This window comes from Sminthopsis crassicaudata, chromosome X (assembly GCF_048593235.1).
Source record: "Sminthopsis crassicaudata isolate SCR6 chromosome X, ASM4859323v1, whole genome shotgun sequence".
Lineage (NCBI taxonomy): Eukaryota > Metazoa > Chordata > Mammalia > Dasyuromorphia > Dasyuridae > Sminthopsis > Sminthopsis crassicaudata.
Window position 1 is genome coordinate 2,947,675 of NC_133623.1, and position 19,838 is coordinate 2,967,512.

General features: G+C 48.1%; 1 protein-coding gene across 1 annotated transcript; it reads left to right on the top strand.

The window, feature by feature from the left end:
• The first annotated feature begins 1,679 nt into the window (after nt 1–1,679).
• Nucleotides 1,680–18,731, top strand: DGAT2L6 (diacylglycerol O-acyltransferase 2 like 6). Its single transcript, XM_074277751.1, has 7 exons — nt 1,680–1,764; nt 9,947–10,054; nt 10,496–10,566; nt 12,588–12,792; nt 13,699–13,873; nt 15,779–15,990; nt 16,310–18,731. Exons 1-7 carry the CDS (start codon nt 1,680–1,682, stop codon nt 16,462–16,464), a joined length of 1,011 nt encoding a protein of 336 aa, XP_074133852.1. The 3' UTR covers nt 16,465–18,731.
• The last annotated feature ends 1,107 nt before the right edge of the window (nt 18,732–19,838 follow it).

The window sequence follows — 19,838 nt, forward strand, 5'->3', positions numbered from 1 at the left end:
CCAATGGCCTTTTGAACACGTTCGTGTGACATTCTTAAAGCTTACAAAGTGCTTTCATTCTCACAACCCAGTGAGGTGGGTACTGCCAATCCCTTTCGGGAATCGAGAAGACTCAGGGTCAGAGAGATCTCTTGATTTGCCTAAGGTCCCCTAGATAGCATCTGAGGCATCAAGCCCAGATGCTCCCCATCATGGTTCTAGCCATTTTATGGCAGTGTCTCTCATGAAATACAAGTTTCACTTTGGCATTCGAGGACTACCACAAGCTACATCTGACTTACCTTTGACTTGCCTTCTGACATCCCACATGTCAGTCAAAGTAGTGCATTAGCTTTCCCCCATACTAGACACACTGTCTCCTGCCTCACGACAGTCTCACTGACTGAAGTGGTTGTCTACAGGACTTGGATTGCCTTCCCTCCTCACCTGCCTCTCAGCATTTCTCTTCAAGATTCAACTCAACCACTCTCTCCTCCTCGAAGCCTTCCCCGCTTCTTCCCCTCCTTCAGCTACAATCATCTTCCTCCTTTTCAAAAATCCATCCCTATCATATCCTTATCTCTGTACGAGGGTCACGCTCCCCTTCGCTCTTGGGACAATGTAAACCTGAGGGCCAAGGCCCACGGTGCCGGGTTTGGATATCAATAAATCGTTTCTAAATCAAACTCCACAGTCTGATTTTATGAAGGAGAAATGTGAGGCTCCAAGAAGGGAAATGGTTTGGTCAAGGCTATTTGAAGAAAGTCGAAAAAAAAAAAAGTCTAAAGGGGTGGGGGGGGGGATCAATGGGAAGGGGAAGATTCGGGGGTTCCTGTCCCAGCAGAAGTGCTGAAGACATAAGGGTCTTAGCCAAGCGGGGAAAAGCGGGTTCTTTTCCACGGGTCATTTGGGTTCCAGATTAGCCCCTTTTCACCTGGTTTGGTCAGTGGCCCCAGAGTTACCCAGGTTGGGGCCCAGTCAGCCCCAGAGTCAGGCAGCATCCCTTGGAATTGGACTGGATGGCCAGCTCTCATTCTGTATTCCTTGTGGGAGTTTGGGCGAGTCCCACCTATTCTCTGGCCTTCCTTGGTTTCCTTTTGTGTCAAATAAAAGGATGGAATTATGGCCTCTGAATTCCCTTCTAGCTTTTAATCTCAGATTCCCAGGAGCAGTGGTGGGATTTCCAGCTTCTGGAATCCTGGGAGCAAGAAGGAGGGCAGATCAAGCGGCATATATGTTTGTGCCCACTGTGCTCAACATGGGAGCTCCAGAGATGAAAACCCAGATCCTGCCCTGGAAGAGCTTGTGTTCTTGGGATGGGGTGGGGAGATGGGTTAGAGAGAGAGAGGAAGGGAGGGCAAGAAAGGAGAGGGAGGAGGGAGCAGAGGGAAAGAAGGGGAGGGAGGGAAGGAGGGATTACACAGACATAAATCAGGGAAAAGGAGAAGCTTGAAGGCTGCAATGGGTAAGAGAGCTGGCCAGGGTCCTGCCGAGGCAGAGGCGGGGAAGCTAGCTGGGCCTCTGTGTAGGAGGCTGAGGTGTGGCTATGTTCAGAGAAGGGCTAGAAGAAAGGTTGAAGGTTGGAATTAACAGGGAGCTAAAAGGATTTAGGAATAAGATGTGCAGCAAAGCTCTCGGCCTTAACTGAGCTTGTGGGACTTGGGACTTCTGTGCGGCTCCTTGCCACAACAAAGGGCACCATGGCCTTCAGCTTCACGTTGGATTTCCAGGCTGCCCTCCAGATGTTTTCGGTTCTACATTGGATTCCCCTCTATGTGGTGCTAGGTAAGTGGGCCTACGGGGAGGGATTGGAGGGTCTGAGTGGCCAGAAGTCCTACTGGGGCTCAGACCCAGACACCGCATGGCACATGTGTTAAGAGAAGAGGGGCCACACATGAGGACACATGGAAGGAACTGGGGATGCTCATCTGGGGGATGGCCAACTCTTTGGAAGTGTCTGGAAGATTTGCAAAAAATGGTTATTGAGCTAAGGGGATGGCTGGGAGGAGAGAAAGGGGGCAGATAGAGGCAGAGAGTGCTGCTTTGAGAGTTGGAAGTTGTAGTTTTTCAGGCTTGTCTGACTCTCTTTGACCCCATTTGGGGTTTTCTTAGCAAAGACACTGGCATGGTCTGCCATTCTCTTCTCCAGCTTGTCTTGTAGATGAGGAACCTGAGGCAAACAGGGTGAAGTCATTTGTCCAGAGTCAAACAGCTAAGACGTGTCTGAGGTGGCACTTGAACTCAAACTGGGGAGGGGGGAGGGGAGAAGCATTTAGCAAGAGAGGATTACATCACAAGGCATGCTGGGAAATGGTGCCAGTCTGGCCCAGGGGGGTCCCCATGGGGAGACCAGGCCTCTGGCAGGAGGAGGTGGGAGGGTCAAGTGAGTCCACTCATTTACATGAGCTGTGCAGAAGCAGACCTGGAAGCAAAAGTCAAATGACCCCTTGGATGATAGATTGGCCTAGATGAGTTGAGAACCCCGTATTCCTAAGAAGGTAATGTGCCACCCACAGGCTTCTCTGCTCAGCACAAAGGGCAGGCAAGACACATGCTCAGTAGTTTCAAAGAACAGTGGGCCAAAAATAAATACAAACACCCTTGGAAACTACCCTCCCTTAGTTTTACAGTTGGGGAAACTGATGCCCAGAAAAAATGGAGGAGGATTCCCAGCCCTCTATAGCACTTGAATTAGAGCATCTGGGAGACAGCACCCCCAAGAGAGCTCAGCTCTCCAAAGTGAAGAAGGCCTCAAGGTCTTGGGGTACAACTTGAATGTCTGCACAGAGCTGTCCGAGGGACTTGGAGGGCAATTTGCCAGGGTCAGATGTGCCCCAGAAGGCCACTCCTACCTAATCAGACCTCTCTTCTCTCTGCTCCCAGAAGGCCCCATAGACGCCCTCCCTCCCCCCAGGCCTTGCTAGGTCCCCCACTGAGAAGGCACCAGTGGTATGCAACCCCTCTGACCTTCTCTGAGGGTGGGTGGTCGTTAGCCTAGAATGTCCCCCTGGAAGCTTGGTCAGTATTTCATCCACAGGGCTTGGGTTCATTTGTCTTCTTTCAATGAGGTCCAAACCCCTCTGTACAATTGGCAGCTCTGGCAGCATCCTGTGCATTAGGGGGCACCATTGGTGCCAGGCCCCCCGTTTTAGTGAGAATGTGGAGAAGCTGGGGAGCATCCAGAGGAAAGTGCCCCGGATGTGAAGGGCCTCCTTGTTAAGTCATAGCAAACTAGGGGAAGGAACTGGGGACCAGACAAGGGACTTGGAAAGGAGAAGGCCCAGAGAGAGCATTGGAAGGGCTCCTCCCAAGGCTTCCATTTAATGGAGTCTCCTCTCAGCTCCCATCCCCAGCCTTTGAACTTCCCCATCATGTCTCCCTCACCCTTTTCAGGCCCAGTTGGTATAAGGGGCTTCTTTTTTGGATCTGTGTCCCAAACACTCAGCTTTGTACGTGTGGCTTTATACACATTCCCCCCACCACCACCACACACAGACATCACACAAGTATACGCTACACACACACACACACACACACACACACACACACACACACACACACACACACACATTCTCCACATCCCATAGCAGGACAAGCTCTTGGAGAGTGGGGACTTGACCAGATCAGTCTCTGTATCCTCAGAGTTACACATGAGACATAACTGAAGCATTTATTGAATTGGATGGCTGGGCCCCAGAAGACAGAACTAGGACCAGAAGGTCAAGTTTACAGCTAGCCTTTGTTCAGAGGAAGGAAATCAGGCCATGGAAAGTGAACTGCCTCAGAAAGTAGTGAGTCTGCCATCACTGGAGGGCTTCATGCAAAGGTTCTGGAGAATATTGTCACAGAGAGAGAAGCTGAACTAGGGATTCAGTTACTGTTGGTCAGTCGCTTGACAGGCATTTATTAAGTGCCAACTATGTGCTTGGTGCTGTGCTGTTCATGTACCTGTTGCTCTGCTTCTATCTCAGTGCATCCCAGAGTTAGAGCTGAAAAAGGCCCTCGTGGGGCATCCATGCCAGGTCCTTGTTTCACAGAGAAGGAAATGGGCCTTAAAGGGGAAAGGATGACCAAGGTCACAGCCAGTAAGTTACAAGGAGAGATTTGAACCTGATTAATTTTTTATAGCTTTTTATTTACCAGATGTAAATGGGTAATTTTTCTTTCTTTTTTTTTTTTTTTTTATTATTCATTTTTCCAAATTATCCCCTCCCTCCCTCCACTCCTTCCCCCCGATGGCAGGTAATCCCATACATTTTACATGTGTTACAATATAACCTAGATACAATATATGTGTGTAAATACCATTTTCTTGTTGCACATTAATTATTAGCTTCCGAAGGTATAAGTAACCTGGATAGATAGACAGTAGTGCTAACAATTTACATTCACTTCCCAGTGTTCCTTCTCTGGGTGTAGTTATTTCTGTCCATCATTGATCAATTGGAAGTGAGTTGGATCTTCTCTATGGTGAAGATTTCCACTTCCATCAGCATACATCCTCATACAGTATTGTTGTTGAAGTGTACAGTGATCTTCTGGTTCTGCTCCTTTCACTCAGCATCAGTTGATGTAAATCTCTCCAGGCCTCTCTGTATTCCTGCTGCTCATTTCTTACAGAGCAATAATATTCCATAACCTTCATATACCACAATTTACCCAACCATTCTCCAATTAATGGACATCCATGTAAATGGGTAATTTTTCAACAGTGACCCTTGCAAAACCTTCTGTTTCAACTTTTCCCCTCCTTCCCTCCATCCCCTCCCCCAGATGGCAGGTAGACTAATACATTGAACCCAATTCTTGAAGTCTGAATCCAGTTCCCTCTGCACCTTCCCATGCTGCCCCCTGGTTGGCTTTGTAGGACTGTGTGAAGTCCCCACTCAAGTGAAGGTTATTTTTATTTCTCCTTCACTCTCCATTCCCCCAGAGTTCTTCCTGCAATCTTGGCCTTCCTCCCTAAAGGACACAGAGCCCATTAACAGAGTTTGAGTTGGAGGGGTTTGGGGTTTCTAAAGTGATGCAATCAGGAAAAGCCCTACCTTGGTCATAGGAGTCTTCCCAAGCCTTCAACTTTTCTTGGTCTAAGGACCAGTACACAGCCAGCCCAGCCCCTTGCACAGTACCCGGTACATGGTAGTCACTTGATAGATGGTGAGTTGTCCTGACTTCCAGCCCAGAATTCCTGCTCCCGATTCCCTCCTTCGTGAGAAGTCTCTCAAAAGATGGTCTCAGGAGGTTGTGATGGTGCCTTGGCCAGCCCCACCCTTCCCCATTCTCTGTCATGTCTCAAAAGCCTCAGGCCACTCTTTTATGGGCTAACTGCCCAGCTGTCACAGGTGTCCCCCAACTTACCCCCGTGGCTCCAAAATGGCGTCGTGGAGCCCTCAGAGCTGGGTCAGACATCGGACACAACCTTGGTGTCCCGCATCCCCAGCCGTCCCCAGGCGTCTGGATCTTGTCTGGCTGTCGAACTTGGATGACTTTGGAAGAGGGAGACTGAGTCTTCATGAAACTGTGCTGCACCCACTAGTCCCACAATGTCATGGGTCCTCTTTAAAAACGAAGACTGGCCAACGAGTATCATCCGTGGCATTCCCAAGGGACTGCCCGACCCCTGAGCAGCCAGAACGTAACAGCCCAGCCTCCCTCTTTGCCTAGGCCATGGGGCCTCGCCTTTGGAAGGCTACCTTATTTTCAGAGATTAAGCTGGGTCTGCCCTGGCCTTCTGATGGAGATGCCCTCCACTTCCTGAGACCAAACTTTCTGAGAATCAGCTTCTTTGAGTTGGGGGGTGGGAGGAGAGCAGGCCATAGAGGGCCCTGTTGAAAAAACTGGATTTATCCAGGTGGGGAGGGACACAAGAGTCATCTTCACGTATAAGAGGAAGGCGCTGGAAGCAGATGTGGCTGTAGCAAAGGAGCAGATTGAGGCTTACTATCAGGATCAAGCTGCCTCTGACATGCAGGGGGTGGAGGCGTTTCCTTATGGAAAGAGCGCCATCTTCAGGCAGAAAGGCACACGGGGCGGTTGTAGGTAGACAGATGCCCCCTGTGGGCCCTTCCAGGGCCCCAAGGAGGGAATTCAGTTCCTTTATTTTCTTCTCCCTAGAGGAAGATGGTATGATGCACGCCTTCCTTCTTTGGGGTCCCATCCCTTGCAAAGAGTCTGGCTTCAGAGAGAGCCTTGCCTTGCCTTGCTCCAGGAAAGCAATTCCACTTGAGATTGCTGTTTGAACGCCGCGCCGCTCGGCACCTCCACTTTACTGTGGATGTTTAGATAAATGACTATTTGGGGCACTGAGAACTTAAGGGATTTACTTAGTCCTAGGATCGCAGTGATACTTTATTGACTTGAACCCAGAGGTTGGGATCTCTGTCCCTTTTGTCCCCCAAGCTGCCTCTAGAAAGCTACCCACAACCCTAATCCAACTCCTAATAACTCATAGATACATGGGGTTTTATGTTCTGCAAAAGCACTTTCTTCCCAAGAAACCCCTGCTCATGTCCAGATGATTTGCCTCATTTCACAAAGCAGGAAATCTTAGTTCTTGTGTCCTGGAGTCTCTGAGAGACTTCCACCCATTTGACCCTAATTGAACTAGGGAAGCTACTTGGAGCTAGGGGCTGGAAACTCAACAGCAACCGTTTATTTTTAAACTCTCGGGGTGACCCTGGGACATATCCATCTACTTTGGAGCCCCTTCCCCAAGCCTTTGCATTTCACCACAAAGTTCCAGATCTTCCAGGCTGACTTAGCCTCGTACCCAGACTCAGCTCCCTGACTCCATATTTATCCATCCCTCTCCCATGCCCTCCACATTTCTCAAAACCAAGTTCAGATCCCAAGGATGTTTTCCCTTCTCTTTTTAAAATTCTTTTTTTTTTCTTTTTTTTTTTTTTTTTTTCTTGAGGCTGGGGTTAAGTGACTTGCCCAGGGTCACACAGCTAGGACTTGTTAAGTGTCTGAGATCACATTTGAACTCGGGTCCTCCTGACTAAAGGGCTGGTGCTCTATCCACTGCGCCCCCTAGCTGCCCCTCTTTTAAAAATTCAACTTTATTTTATTTTCAGTTCCAAATCGTCTCCCTCTCCCACCCCTTCAGATGGCAAAGAGTACAAAACTCACTGTAGATTTGAAATCGCATGAAACAAATTTTGGCATTAGATACGTTTCCCACTCCATTCCCAAAAGAAAAGCAAAGGGGAAAAAATACACTTCAACATCACTCTGAGTCCACCAGTTCTCTTTCCGGAGGTGAATGGCAAGTTTCATTATAGTCGATTCCTTTGGAATTGTGGTTGGTCATTGTGTTGACTAGAGTTCCTAAGTCTTGATTATCTTGACGATATTACTGCTATCGTCCAAATTCTTCTCCTGGTTCTGCTCTCTATACTTTACATCAGTTCCTGAAGTCTTCCAGTTTTTCTGACGCCTTCCCTTTCATCATTTCTTCCAGTGCAGTAATATTCCATCACATTCGTATACCATAAGTTCAGCCATTTCCCAATTGATGATATATCACTTCAGTTTCCATTTTTTTAATTAATTTTTTTTATTTTATTTTATATTTTATTTTATTTATTTATTTATCTATCTATCTATCTATCTATCTATCTGTTTGTTTGTTTGTTTGTTTGTTTATTTATTTATTTATTTGTTTTTTGCTGAGGCAATTGGGGTTAAGTGACTTGCCCAGGGTCCCACAACTAGGTATTAGGTGTCTAAGGCCAGATTTGAACTCTGGTCCTCCTGACTTCAGGGCTGGTGCTCTATCTACTGCACCAAGTAACTGTGCCCCTCAGTTTCCAATTCTTTACCACCACCATCCTATACACAAAAAAGCTGCTATAAATAAGTTTGTACACATGGGTCACTTTTCTCTTTCTTAGTTATCTTTAGGATATAAAGCTAGCAACACTATTGCTAGATCAAAGGATACATACAGTTTAATAGCTTTTGGAGCCTAGTTCCACATTGTTTTCCAATGGTGGGACTGATTCACAGCTTCACCAGCGGTGCATTAGTGTGCCTATATTGCCACATTCCCTCCAGCATTTGTCATTTTCATTTTATGTCACCTTAGCCAATCTGATGGGTGGGAGGTGATCCCTCAAAGTTGTTTTAATTTGCATTTCTCTAATTATTAGTGATTTAAAGCATTTTTATATGACGTGGATAGCCTTGATTTTTTTTTTCCGCTGAAAACTGGCTATTTGTATCCTTTGGCTATTCATTAACTGGGGAATGACTTTTTTTCTTGTAAATTTGAATTTACATTTTAGGATCATTATCAGAGAAACTTGGTTCCAGTCCCCCCCCCCCCCCCCGTTTCCTGTTTTCTTCTACTTTTAGCTGGTTTTGGTTGGACAAAATCTTTGTCATTTGTTGTAATCAAAATTCTCCATTTTCCCTTCAGCAAATTCTCTGTTTCTTGGTCATGAACTCTTATCCTATTCATAGATCTGACAGGTAGTTTCCTCCATACTTTACCACTTTGCTTAGAAGATGTCTATATCACGTACTTATTGGAACACATTTTGGTAAACAATGTGAGGTGCTGATCTGTGCCTCCTTTCTTCCAGGATGCTTTCTAATTTTCCTAGAAGTTTTTTGGTCAAATAGTGATTTCTTGTCCCCACTTTGGGTTTATCATACACTGGGGCCTTAGTGCTCATTTGGTTTTATATATTGCCTATCTAATCTATCCCATTGCTTCTTAAGTGCTACTTCTAGGACCTTCCTTCACATTTTTCCATTGATAGGTTTGACATTTTGTTCCTCTGGATGAGGAAGAAATTAGTTTTTTTCTTTATTAAAGCTTTTTATTTTTCAAAACATGGACAATTCTTCAGCATTAGCCCTTGCAAAACCTTGTGTTCCAATTCCCTCCCCCTTCCTTCACCCCTTCCCCTAAATGGCAAATAAGCTAATACATGTGGTAGAATATGATAAATCCAATATATGCATACATATTTATACAAATATCTTGGTGCATAAGAAAAAAATCAAATCAAAAAGGGAAAAAAATGAGAAGCAAAACAAAATGCAAGCAAACAATATAACCAAAAGAGTGAAAATGCTATGTTATGGTCCACCCTCAGTTCCCACAGTCCTCTCTCTGGGTGAGAGGACTATTGGAACTGATTTGAATCATCTCATTGTTGAAGAGAGTCATGGAGGAACAAATTCTTTTAGTTCTTTTAAGTACTCCAGAGCTAGCATTTATATAGCACTTACTCTGTTCCAGGCATATAAGTGCTTTAAAATTATTATCTTATTTACTCCTCACAACAACACAGGCAGGTAAGTGCTACTATTATCCCCATTTTACAGATGAAGAAATCGAAGAAAACAGGTTAAGTGACTTGCCCAATCACACAGCAAATCAATATCTGAGGCCGAATTTGAACTATGTCTTCCTGACTGCAGCACTCTATCTACAGTGTCACCCAGGCGCTGGTATTTGGTATTTGATAGTTTGATTGGGATGGCATTAAATAAGGAAATTAATTTTGGCATTATTGTCATTTTTATTATATTGGTTCTGCCTACCCATGAGCAATTGATATTTCTCTCATTATTTAGATCTGTCTTTATTTGTGTGAAGGGTCTTAGCAGTCATATAGTTAGGGTAATAGCAGTTATATAGTTCTTGTTTGTGTGCTGGCAAGTGGACTCCAAGTGTTTTATCTTCTCTGCAGTTATTGTGAATGGAATCTTTTCTTCTTTTTCTTCCTGTCGTATTTTATCCAGCTTCACCTCCAGATCTAATCCGAACCCCTCATTTTGCAGAAGCACAAGGAAGGGGACTTAAGTGAGAATCTTAGGCAAGATGACCTCTAAAGTCATCTAGTCTAATTCCTGACAGAGAAGGAAACTGATATTGCACCATGTAGTTGGAGAGAGGGTTCAATTCACGACTTGCCTGTGGGTGATGGACCAATCCTTGGTGCTTCCTCAGGAATAATCCCCATCTGTTTTGGTCCTATCCTGCTATTCACTAAGTACTGGATGCTGTCTGTGCTCACCTTAGGCTGGCTCATATATGACTGGAAAACTCATAGTCAAGGTAAGTGAAAAGGGGAAGAAGATCCAAGAAACACCAAGAATTAAAATGTGCACTGCTGCTGCAGCTGACAGGGATGCGACTCTAGGCCTGCTGGGATATGGGACATTCAGGAAAGCTCCAGCTCCCAGGGAGAGCCAAAGGATAGGGAATGATATTCTCCATGTCTCCAGGTGAGGGAGGCAAAGCAAAAATTGGTTGTCCTATTTGACAAAGGGGGAACTGAGGTTCGGAGAGGAGCTGAGAGGTGTGATTTCAGGGTCTAGGACTCTTTCCCACTCCCTCTCCTGAAGCCCTAAAGGGGGATATGTTGAGAAGGGAGGGAGGGGAGATGGTATGCTGTGCCTCAAACCCCCTAAAGTGGCCACTTTTCTGCTGGGATATGTTTCTCCCTCCAGAGAGAGCAGAGGGCCAGTTCCCTCCCTTCCTTCCCTTTCTCTATAGGTGGCAGGCGCTCGAACTGGGTGAGGAACTGGACCCTTTGGAAGAATTTCCGGGACTACTTTCCTATAAAGGTGAGCACCCATTTCACAGGAGAGACAGAGAGAGAGAGAGAGAGAGAGAGAGAGAGAGAGAGAGAGAGAGAGAGAGAGAGAGAGAGAGAGAGAGAGAGAGAGAGAGAGAGAGAGATGCTTCCTTAAGTTAGTTCCCTTCAATTCCTGCTACCGGGCCATGGTTTTTAACTTCAGTTTGCCAGCCCACGGTTTACAGGTTCAGAAGCCAAGTACTTTGAGTAGAATCCCAAAGAAGCTTGTAGATTGATGGAGGGATGAACAGGCAGATGGATGGGTGCATAGATAGAGGGATGGCTGGGTAGATGGATAGATAGATGGATGGATGGATGGATGGATGGATGGATGGATGGATGCATGGATAGATAGATAGGCAGCAGCAGAGAAGGCATGTTTAGGGGATGGGTACCATTTCTCTGGTCACATCCTCATATGACTATATAAGATTTTGAGCTGGAAGGGATCTCAGAGCTCATCCAGTTTAGCTCCCTCATTTTACAGAGAAAATGTAGAATAAGGGAAAGGATCTCATATTCAATGGTATCCATCAATCAGTAAGCATTTATTAAGCACTTACTGTATACCAAGCATGGTGATAAGTACTAAGCATACAGAAACAAAGTGAAATTCCCTGTCCTCAAGAAAGTTCTATTCTAATGGGGGTTGGGGTCCTAACATTTCCATAAATAGGTCAGCGCAGGATCCATAGATGGAAGGTTACCTGAAGAGAGGGCAGCACAGGCAGCTACCCTCAAGGCCTTTCTGTAGGGGCTCCGTTTTGACGAAAGCCAAGGATTCCAATAGATAGAAGTGAGGAGGGACCACATAGCCAGTATGGGGGGATACCAGGACAAGAGCATGGAGAGGGGAAATGGAGGCACAGGAAACATGGCCATATAGCCATAGGGCCTGTAGAGGGCAGGCAAATAGCCCGGAAAGTGCTGGCAGGTTCCAGGTTGGAAAGAGCATTAAATGTCCAAGTGGGAATTTTCTGTTGAATCCGCTGGAGTTATTTAGGAGGGAGATGGCGTGCTCAGACGTACACTGTAGGAGAATCACTTTGGCAACTGAGTGTGGGATGGATTGAGTGGGCAGGGACTCGAGGCACAGTTAGGGAGACCAATTAGAAGACTAAAGGGGACTGTGGACCTGACAGCTGGGTGAATGCAGAGAAGTGGACAAATGTGAGAGATGTCTTAAAGGAAATGCTAAGATTTGGCAACTGATTAACTCCATGGAGCGAGTGAGAATGTGGAGTTGCAGGTGACACTGAGACTGAGGCCCGAGACTCCCCACGGGAAAGACAAGGCCTTGTCCTCTCCCTGATTCCCAGGCAGCCCCCATCCTTGGCTTCTTGCCTTTTTTCTCTCCCAGCCCTCATGCCCTCTCCTGTTTTTTGTTTTTGCTTTTTTTTTAAATACAAAAATTTTATGCATAGGTAATTTTCCAGCATTGACAATTCCAAAACCTTTTGTTCCAATTTTCCTCCTCCTTCCCCCTGGCCCCCAGATGGCAGGTTGACCAATACATGTTAAATATGTTAAAGTATAAGTTAAATACGTATCCATGTCCAAACAGTTATTTTGGTGTTCAAAAAGAATCGGACTTTGAAACAGTGGACAATTAGCCTGTGAAGGAAATCAAAAGTGCAGGCGGACAAAGGGATTGGGAATTCTACGTGGAGGTTCATAGTCATCTCCCAGAGTTCTTTCGCTGGGTGGAGCTGGTTCCTTACTGCTCTCTTGGAACTGATCTGGTTCATCTCATTGTTGAAAAGGGCCACGTGCATCAGAATTGATCATCAAATAGTATTGTTGCAGTATATAATGATGTCCTGGTTCTGCTCATTTCCCTCATCATCAGTTCATGTCAGTCTCTCCAGGCCTTTCTGTATTCCTCCTGTTGGTCATTTCTTACAGAACCATAATATTCCATAACCTTCATATACCACAATTTACCCAACCATTCTCCAATGGATGGACATCCATTCAACTTCCAGTTTCTCTGCCCTCTCCTCTTAACAGCTGGTGAAGACTTGTGAGCTCTCCCCAAGTCACAACTATGTCATTGCTGCCCACCCCCACGGGATCCTCTCCTATGGCATGTTTTGCAACTTCGGCACTGAGTCCACTGGCTTTTCTCAGCTTTTTCCTGGGATCACCCCCTCTCTTGCCACCTTGGAAGGAATCTTCTGGATCCCACTTGTCCGGGAGTATGTGATGGCAAAGGGTGAGTGAGTCTGCCCAGCACAGTGACTCCAGCAGTCTGGCCCTGCTTCTATGTCTGGTGCATATCCCAGCCCTTGTCTGAGAAGCAAAGATGACAGACTTTCCTATGAAAGAGAAAGCAAGGGCCTTGTGCCGGAGGGGGAGGCCAAAGGCCCTACTCCCTCTGTACTGGTAGCGTCAGTCAGCCCAGGGTAGAAAGTCTAGATCCTTGGGGCTGGGCTAGCTGGCTGTAGTGGCTTCTCTGCTCTTCCTCCTTGGAGGCCACTTGGCTCAGGTACAGGGATCCCCAGGAATGCCCAGGACCTTGAGGTAGGTCTCTGTGCTCTCTGGCCACAGGTAAGATTGGGAGGTGGCAGTGGGGCAAGAGGAAAAGACTATGTATGAACTTTCTGTTGGGTGTCACCTACCGTCCAGCCCACGGCCAGGCTCAGTGGCTGCTGCCAGTGCACGGCTCCCCTTGCTCACATTGCCTTTCTTCTCGGTTCTCTGGCCTCTGGTTCTGAATTGCCCTTGAAAGACAGGATGATAGGGGCCTGAATGATGGCCCCTTTGGACAAACACTTGGCACTTACTGTTCAAGAGCGGCCTACCCCACAGCATCACCCAGCAGGGCCAGGCTGTGCTGGACCCTTTCCCTCTACCTCCCCCTCCCCCTCCCACCCCCCCTCCCGTAACCCACCTACTGAATGGGAACTGGTCTAGCTTATGGAGGTAGCTAGGTGGGAAAAGAAGTAAAAGGGAGGAGGGGTGGAGAATGGAGAGGGAAGGGGAGGAAGAGGAAGACAAGAGGGCAAGGAAGAGGAGATGAAGAAGGAAGGGAAGGAGAGGGAGGGGGAGAGAGTCAGGGAGTGTGGCCTTCTCCAGGCACCAGGCTTCTGAGTTCTGCTGTGTGCTCTTGATTCCATAGGCATATGCCCAGTGAGTCAAACGGCCATGAAGTATTTGCTAACACAGATGGGCTCTGGCAATGCTGTGATCGTGGTGGTGGGAGGGGCCGCCGAAGCCCTCCTGAGCAATCCCGGAAGCAGCAACGTCATTCTGACCAATCGCAAAGGCTTCGTGCGACTGGCTTTCCAGACAGGGTAGGTCCTTGGCCCCAGACCACCAATCCCCTAAAATCACCTTTCATTAGATGGATCATTCGGATTGTAGTCAGTGTCAAGGGGCGTCGGCTGTTGGCCATGAGGAAACTGTGGTAGGCAGGTTTCCAGGCAAACGTGCTGAGTAGACATAGGTAGAGATTGGAAAGGGACTCTTGGGACCATCTCATTAATGAGGAAGGTGATAGAATTAACCAAGGTCACACCACATGGGACAGGACCCATGCAAGCCACTGTAGGAAGGGGATGATGGGGGAGACCACTCTGCTGGCCAAGCCCAAGGCTCCCCGAGGGCTGCCCTTCTCTAGCCAGTGGCCAGCTGCTCCCTTTGGGTTTGGGGCTCTCCAACAGAAGGAGTATCGTTGAAGTTTACAGACAAATGAAAGGCAGGGGACCTGAAAAGCAGAGTGAATGAAGAGAAACTGGAAGCCAGAGAGGTCAGGGCCCTTGCCAAGCCTTTCCCCTTTGCCAAGAAAAATATCACCAGCTCAACACACACCAAGGTTTTCCCTGAAGTCTTTTTTCTGACGTTGGGTCCTACGGGCAAGATCTGCTCCTCTGGCCCAAATGATCTGGGGGCCCCTTCCTCAGGCATATGGGGTGAGAGGAGAGCAGTGACCGGGTAACCCTTGCACATAGTAGGCATTTCTGAATTTCACCAAATCGACCTGTTGCCCCATATCTCTAACTTGTGAATCACAGACACATATCAAATGCTGATTAGTACTCCGGGCTCTCCTGCCATATTGCTTGATGAGGAGGCAAAGGTAACCACCTTCTCTCCTGTTCCCATGGGACAGTGGCGTGGACCTCAGTGGGCAGATGGGTCATAACCTTGACCCAATCACATAAAGTCATGGATGTGAGTATATACAGAAGTAGACAAAAGCCCACTTTCTAGACGTACAGATGACAACAAACGTATGTGGGGGGGGAGGGGGGCGGCGGCACGTTTCGTGGCAGGAGAGCCAAGCCGTGAGCCAGGAAGGCCCAGGATCGGGCCCGTCTTCCCCAGTACTTACTGGCTGTGTAATCCTGTGTGCCCTACCGCCAAGATACCAATCTGTATGTGTATTTTAATGTGCATATTTGTTTTGTATGTCTATCTATGTAGTGTATATGGATGCTTTAAAGGTAGACGGGACCGTTGTTGTACTCTTTTTTACAGATGAGGAAACTGAGGGACAGGGAGGTCACATAGCTAGTAAGTGGTAGAACTGGCAGCTTCAGTTCCAACATCTGCTAAATCACAACCACATCCACATTCAGATGCTCACACACACACTTACATGAATACATTGTTGTTTCTCAAAAGGTTTTTTGTTAAGTGTTGATTTGGTACCTAGTAGGTACAGAATTTGGGGCTCCTTGCTTCAGGGATAAAAAAGAATGAGAACATGTTGGCCCCATCCTCAGAGATGGGGTTGGGAGAGACAGAGCCTGCCCTCTTGTGGAATGACAAAGCGATTGGTAAATCACTTGTTCCTGAGGGGAAAGGAAATTGCTCGAGCCCTTATGCTCAGAATTCACCTTGAGGTGCCCCAGACACAGTAAAGGAGGGAGATTGGGGGACAGGGAAGGCATGTAGAAGAAGTGAGAGAGAACAAGAAGGTAGAAATCCTGGCTTCAAATCTCAGCTCTGCCACGTGTGTGTGTGACCGTGAGCCAGTTCCAGAATTAGCCAAGGCTCAGCCGCAGCAGGTACCCTTGGGCCTTGGCTCTGGCCATGAGAGACGGCAGTGGAGGAGAAGGAATATGGGCTAGAGGAATAGGATAGAGAGGAAGACTGAATGGTTGGGGAAAGGCATCCCAGAAGGACGCTTCATTGGAGGAGTTACCGCGGGGGGTTCATCTACTTCTCCAGACCCACACCCACCCTTTTGGTAGGGCGTACCTGGTTCCTTCCTATTCTTTTGGAGAGAATGAAGTTCACAAACAGGTAATCTTCCGTGATGGCACGTGGCTGAGATCTTTCCAAAAAGTCTTCCAGAAGACAGCCAAGGCCTTCTTGGGCCTGAATTTCTGTACATTCCATGGCCGGGGTCTCACCAAGAACTCCTGGGGCTTCCTTCCTTTCAACCTGCCCATCACCACTGTTGGTAAGCTTTCTTCCAGCCCCCAGACTATCCCTTAGGCAAGCAGCCATGCCTTGACTCAGCATCTCCCAACTGCCTTTTCTGACTCCTGGCTGAAATGAAGGTTGGGAAGCAAAGGAATAAGTGGGATGCCCCAGAAATGGATCTGCCCAGGGTCTTTCCTGAGGCAGAGGGGAGGAGAGAATGTCCTTCACTTCCCCCCCCCATCACCTCTCTTTCCCAGTCGGACCCCACTGGGTAGCTTTATGAGCTAAGGAGCAGTGGGTTCGGTAGGAGACTGATACTTGATTTGCCTGAATCTTTTTTGCAACTCCCTAAGCAGTTGGGGAGCCCATTCCAGTCCCCAAAATTGAGAAACCAAGCCAGGAGCTGATAGACGAATACCACGCCCGATACATCAAGGCCCTGCAGAAGCTGTTCGAGAAGCACAAGGTCCATTATGGGATCCCGGAGACTCAGGAGCTGACAATCTTCTAACAGGACCCCAGAAGACCCTGGGTGTCCAACAGAAGAAGGAGGAGCTGGAGTGAGGAGGGATTCTGGAAAGGCAGGCTCCAGAAAGCCAAACCCAAGCCAAGACCATGGGAGCAATGGCCTGTGACCCTTTGGGGAGATGGAAGTTCTTGGAAGATGTTCCCCCCTCCCCCCAACACACATACTTCATCTTTTATGCACAGTGGTCACATGGAAACAAGCAAACTTCCTTCAGCCCCTCTAAGACACAACACAGGGGTCTAGTGCCTGGCTACTGTTGTCCTAAGCTCTCCTGTACCTTCACAGACCCATTTTTCCCGCCCAGATCCTTTCCATGGACTTGCCAATCCATACCAGGAGCTTAGGGGCTCACTTGAGTCTGTTCTCAGCAGGCAGGACCAGCCTGAAAGGACACCTACAAATTATCCCACCTTGGCCCACTGTGCTGCTGCTGCCCAGGAGGGTCTAGTCAAAGCCACAGATATTTCTTAGACCATGTGCACTATGCACAAGAGACATTGCTGAGCACCGTGGCTCCGTCAGTGACAGGGGGCAGCAGGCCCTACCCTCAAGGAGCCAGCTGTCCAACAAGGGACGGAAATGCCCAACCGAGAATAGAAAATGGTTCAAAACACCTAGGAGAGATCCAAGCCACACCCATGGCATGGAGCAGGGGCTAGGGCTTCTACACTAATCCTTGAAGGAAGAAGAAATCACCAGCAGATGGAGCTAAGGTGGGAGGGAGCCAGAGGTCTGAGCAACAGAGACAGCCACTCCTGTCTTCTGGAGCTCCACAGTGGATCACGTGACTGGCACCCATTTCTCTCAGTAATTTGAATCGCAGCCTCTCAGAGTTAGAAGGGAGTTCAGACCCATATTGCAACAGGACTATCTTGTGGCCGATTCGCCAGGGCTAGTAATTTCTGGGCAGGCCCCTACTTACAGGAATGCCTACAGGGATGCTGGCACTTCTTGAATTTTCCCAGCTGTCCCACTGGCTCCACCCCCCCAACCAAACCTGGCTGAGGTAAAGACTGCCCTCCAAAAAGTGACAGACCTCTCAGTGCCCATATCAGGATGGAAAACTCAGGGGCAAATTGAAGGGCAGTGGGGACACAGGAAATGGGTCTGCAAAACCCAGATGACAGTCCTGGAAAGTGATGGGGAAAGGCCAGGAGCCAAGTAAGCAAATGGAGCATTATAGGAGCCAAGAGTAGCTCCACCCACCAGGGGCCCCGTGAAACATCTCTGGAAGAATGGGCTCCACAGGATCTTGCAGTTGGAGGGCACTTCACATTTGAGATCCAGAAGTCAACTACTCTTGACAGATGAGGAAACAGATCCTAAATGTCAGTGGTGAGGTTCTTGGACTCTAGAGCCAAAGCTTTTCACCATGTCTACCTCTCTGCATCCATCCACACTGAGATACCCTCCATGGCCCTCCCAGAAACAGCTCCCGTCACAGAACTAGCCCATTGCACTTTAGGACAGCTTTGGTGGACTTGTTGGGCAATCTCACCCCTGCCCCCCCCCACTCCCACCATTGCTGGTCCTTGCTCCACTTTTGGAGTCCAACAGCCTAAGGCTCATCCCCCTTCCATGTGCCAGCCCTCCCTAAACCCCCCCACCTCACAAATTAGCTGTCCCTCCCAGTTCGTGTCCTCTGCAAATGAGAACAGTGTGAGATCTTTGCCCTTCTACCAGTCACTGATGAAAAGGGGGAGCATCTCAAGGCCAAGCCCAGATTCCTTCTAATGCAGCGATGATCCCTTTGGGGGCCTGTAATCCAACCCACTCTGAACCCACTAATTTGCATTATCATCCAGCCCGCAGCTTTCTGCCTTGTCCCAAAAGCCTGTCATAAAAAGCTCTGTCCCAATCTGGATGCATCCTGCAGTCCCCTGATCTAGAATCCTGGTTACCTAGGTTACACAGGGAGGTTTCATACTTAAAGTCAAGCTGCTAGGAGAAGCCCCTCCCCTTCTCCTCGTCTTCTTCCTGCAGGTGGGAGGAAGGCCTCTGTGACCTGAATTCCTGTTCCTGCTTTGACCATTTGCTATCCATGGGAACTAGGACAAATACCTTTTCTCTTGCCAACATTTCCTCCTCCGTAAACCCAGAGGGATTGTCTGAAGGGACTGGGCCTTTGAGGTTCCTCCCAGCTCTCGCAGTCTGGGATCCAAGTCAGTTTAATTCAGCCACCAGTTAATGTGCACCTACTACATACAGAGCCTTGTGCTGGGTAATAGGAGTCTAGAGAGAGCACAATGCACAAGAGAGGCCTCTGGGGATTCCTGCCTTCAGGGAGCCTCCAGTCTAGGAGGAGGATAAAATATACTCCAATGAACACTACTGTTTCGTAATTGCATTTGGAACAATTTCTAGGACAGGGACTGGGCCTGGGACTTCGCCCAACATGGGAAATCCCAGGTCCAGAAGCTCCCTCTGCCAATGGAGATGAGCAGCTTGGAGAGTCTTGGGAAATGTCCAGAGTACTGAGAGTTGAGGTCCAGGGTCACACAACCATGATGTGGCAGAAGCGGGATTTAAATGTGGGGCTTCCTGCTTTAAGACCAGCTCCCTCTGAGAAGTGGATTGAAAGCTGATGGGGAGAGCCACTACCCAGGAAGCAGGAAGCAAGGAAGAACATAAGCAAAGGTGGTGCAAAGGTAGGCAAAAGAGAGGTATTCAGTTTGGCCGGAGAGCCTGCCTGCCATGTGCTTGTGGAGGGTCTGGAATACCCAGCAGAGATATCCTCAATCAGAACTCAGCAAAGGGCATCTCAGATTTTAGCACCATGCCAGGCAGCAGTAGGCACTTATTCACTGTACCCCATGGTCTGGTACTTGAAGCTTTGGGATCCTAAAGGCGGGGTCCGTCTTGAAGCCTTCTCTAGAATAATTTTGGCTTCTTTTCCTCCTAACCAGAAGCGTCCTAGCACCCAGAAAACTGGTTTATTATCTTGCATGTAAGGAACAAAAAAGAGACTAGAAATGAAATGCAGTTAGCAGGAAGCTAGCTCTGGCTCGCCGGCAGACTGTTCCTTCCTCTGAGGGTTAGTCACAGTTTCCACAAAATAAACCCTGACACCCAATACGTGAGCCAGAACTTCAAACGAATCAAGATCCTTGCTGAAGAGCAGGACTGTTGTGTCTTGGTCCCCCGGCTGCCCTCCACAGCTGCAGCCACATGCCCAATCTCTAGTCCAGCTCTCTTAGCAGAGTGCTCCCCAAGGTAGCAGCTGCTCATCACAACTTCCATAACTCCCGGCCTCCAGACCCTTGAGAACCCTCGGGGTTCAACAGCTGTTTCCTGCTGTCTTTTTCCTCTTGCCATCCCAACTCCTTATGACTTTCTTTCCCAGAAGGCCTTGTCTC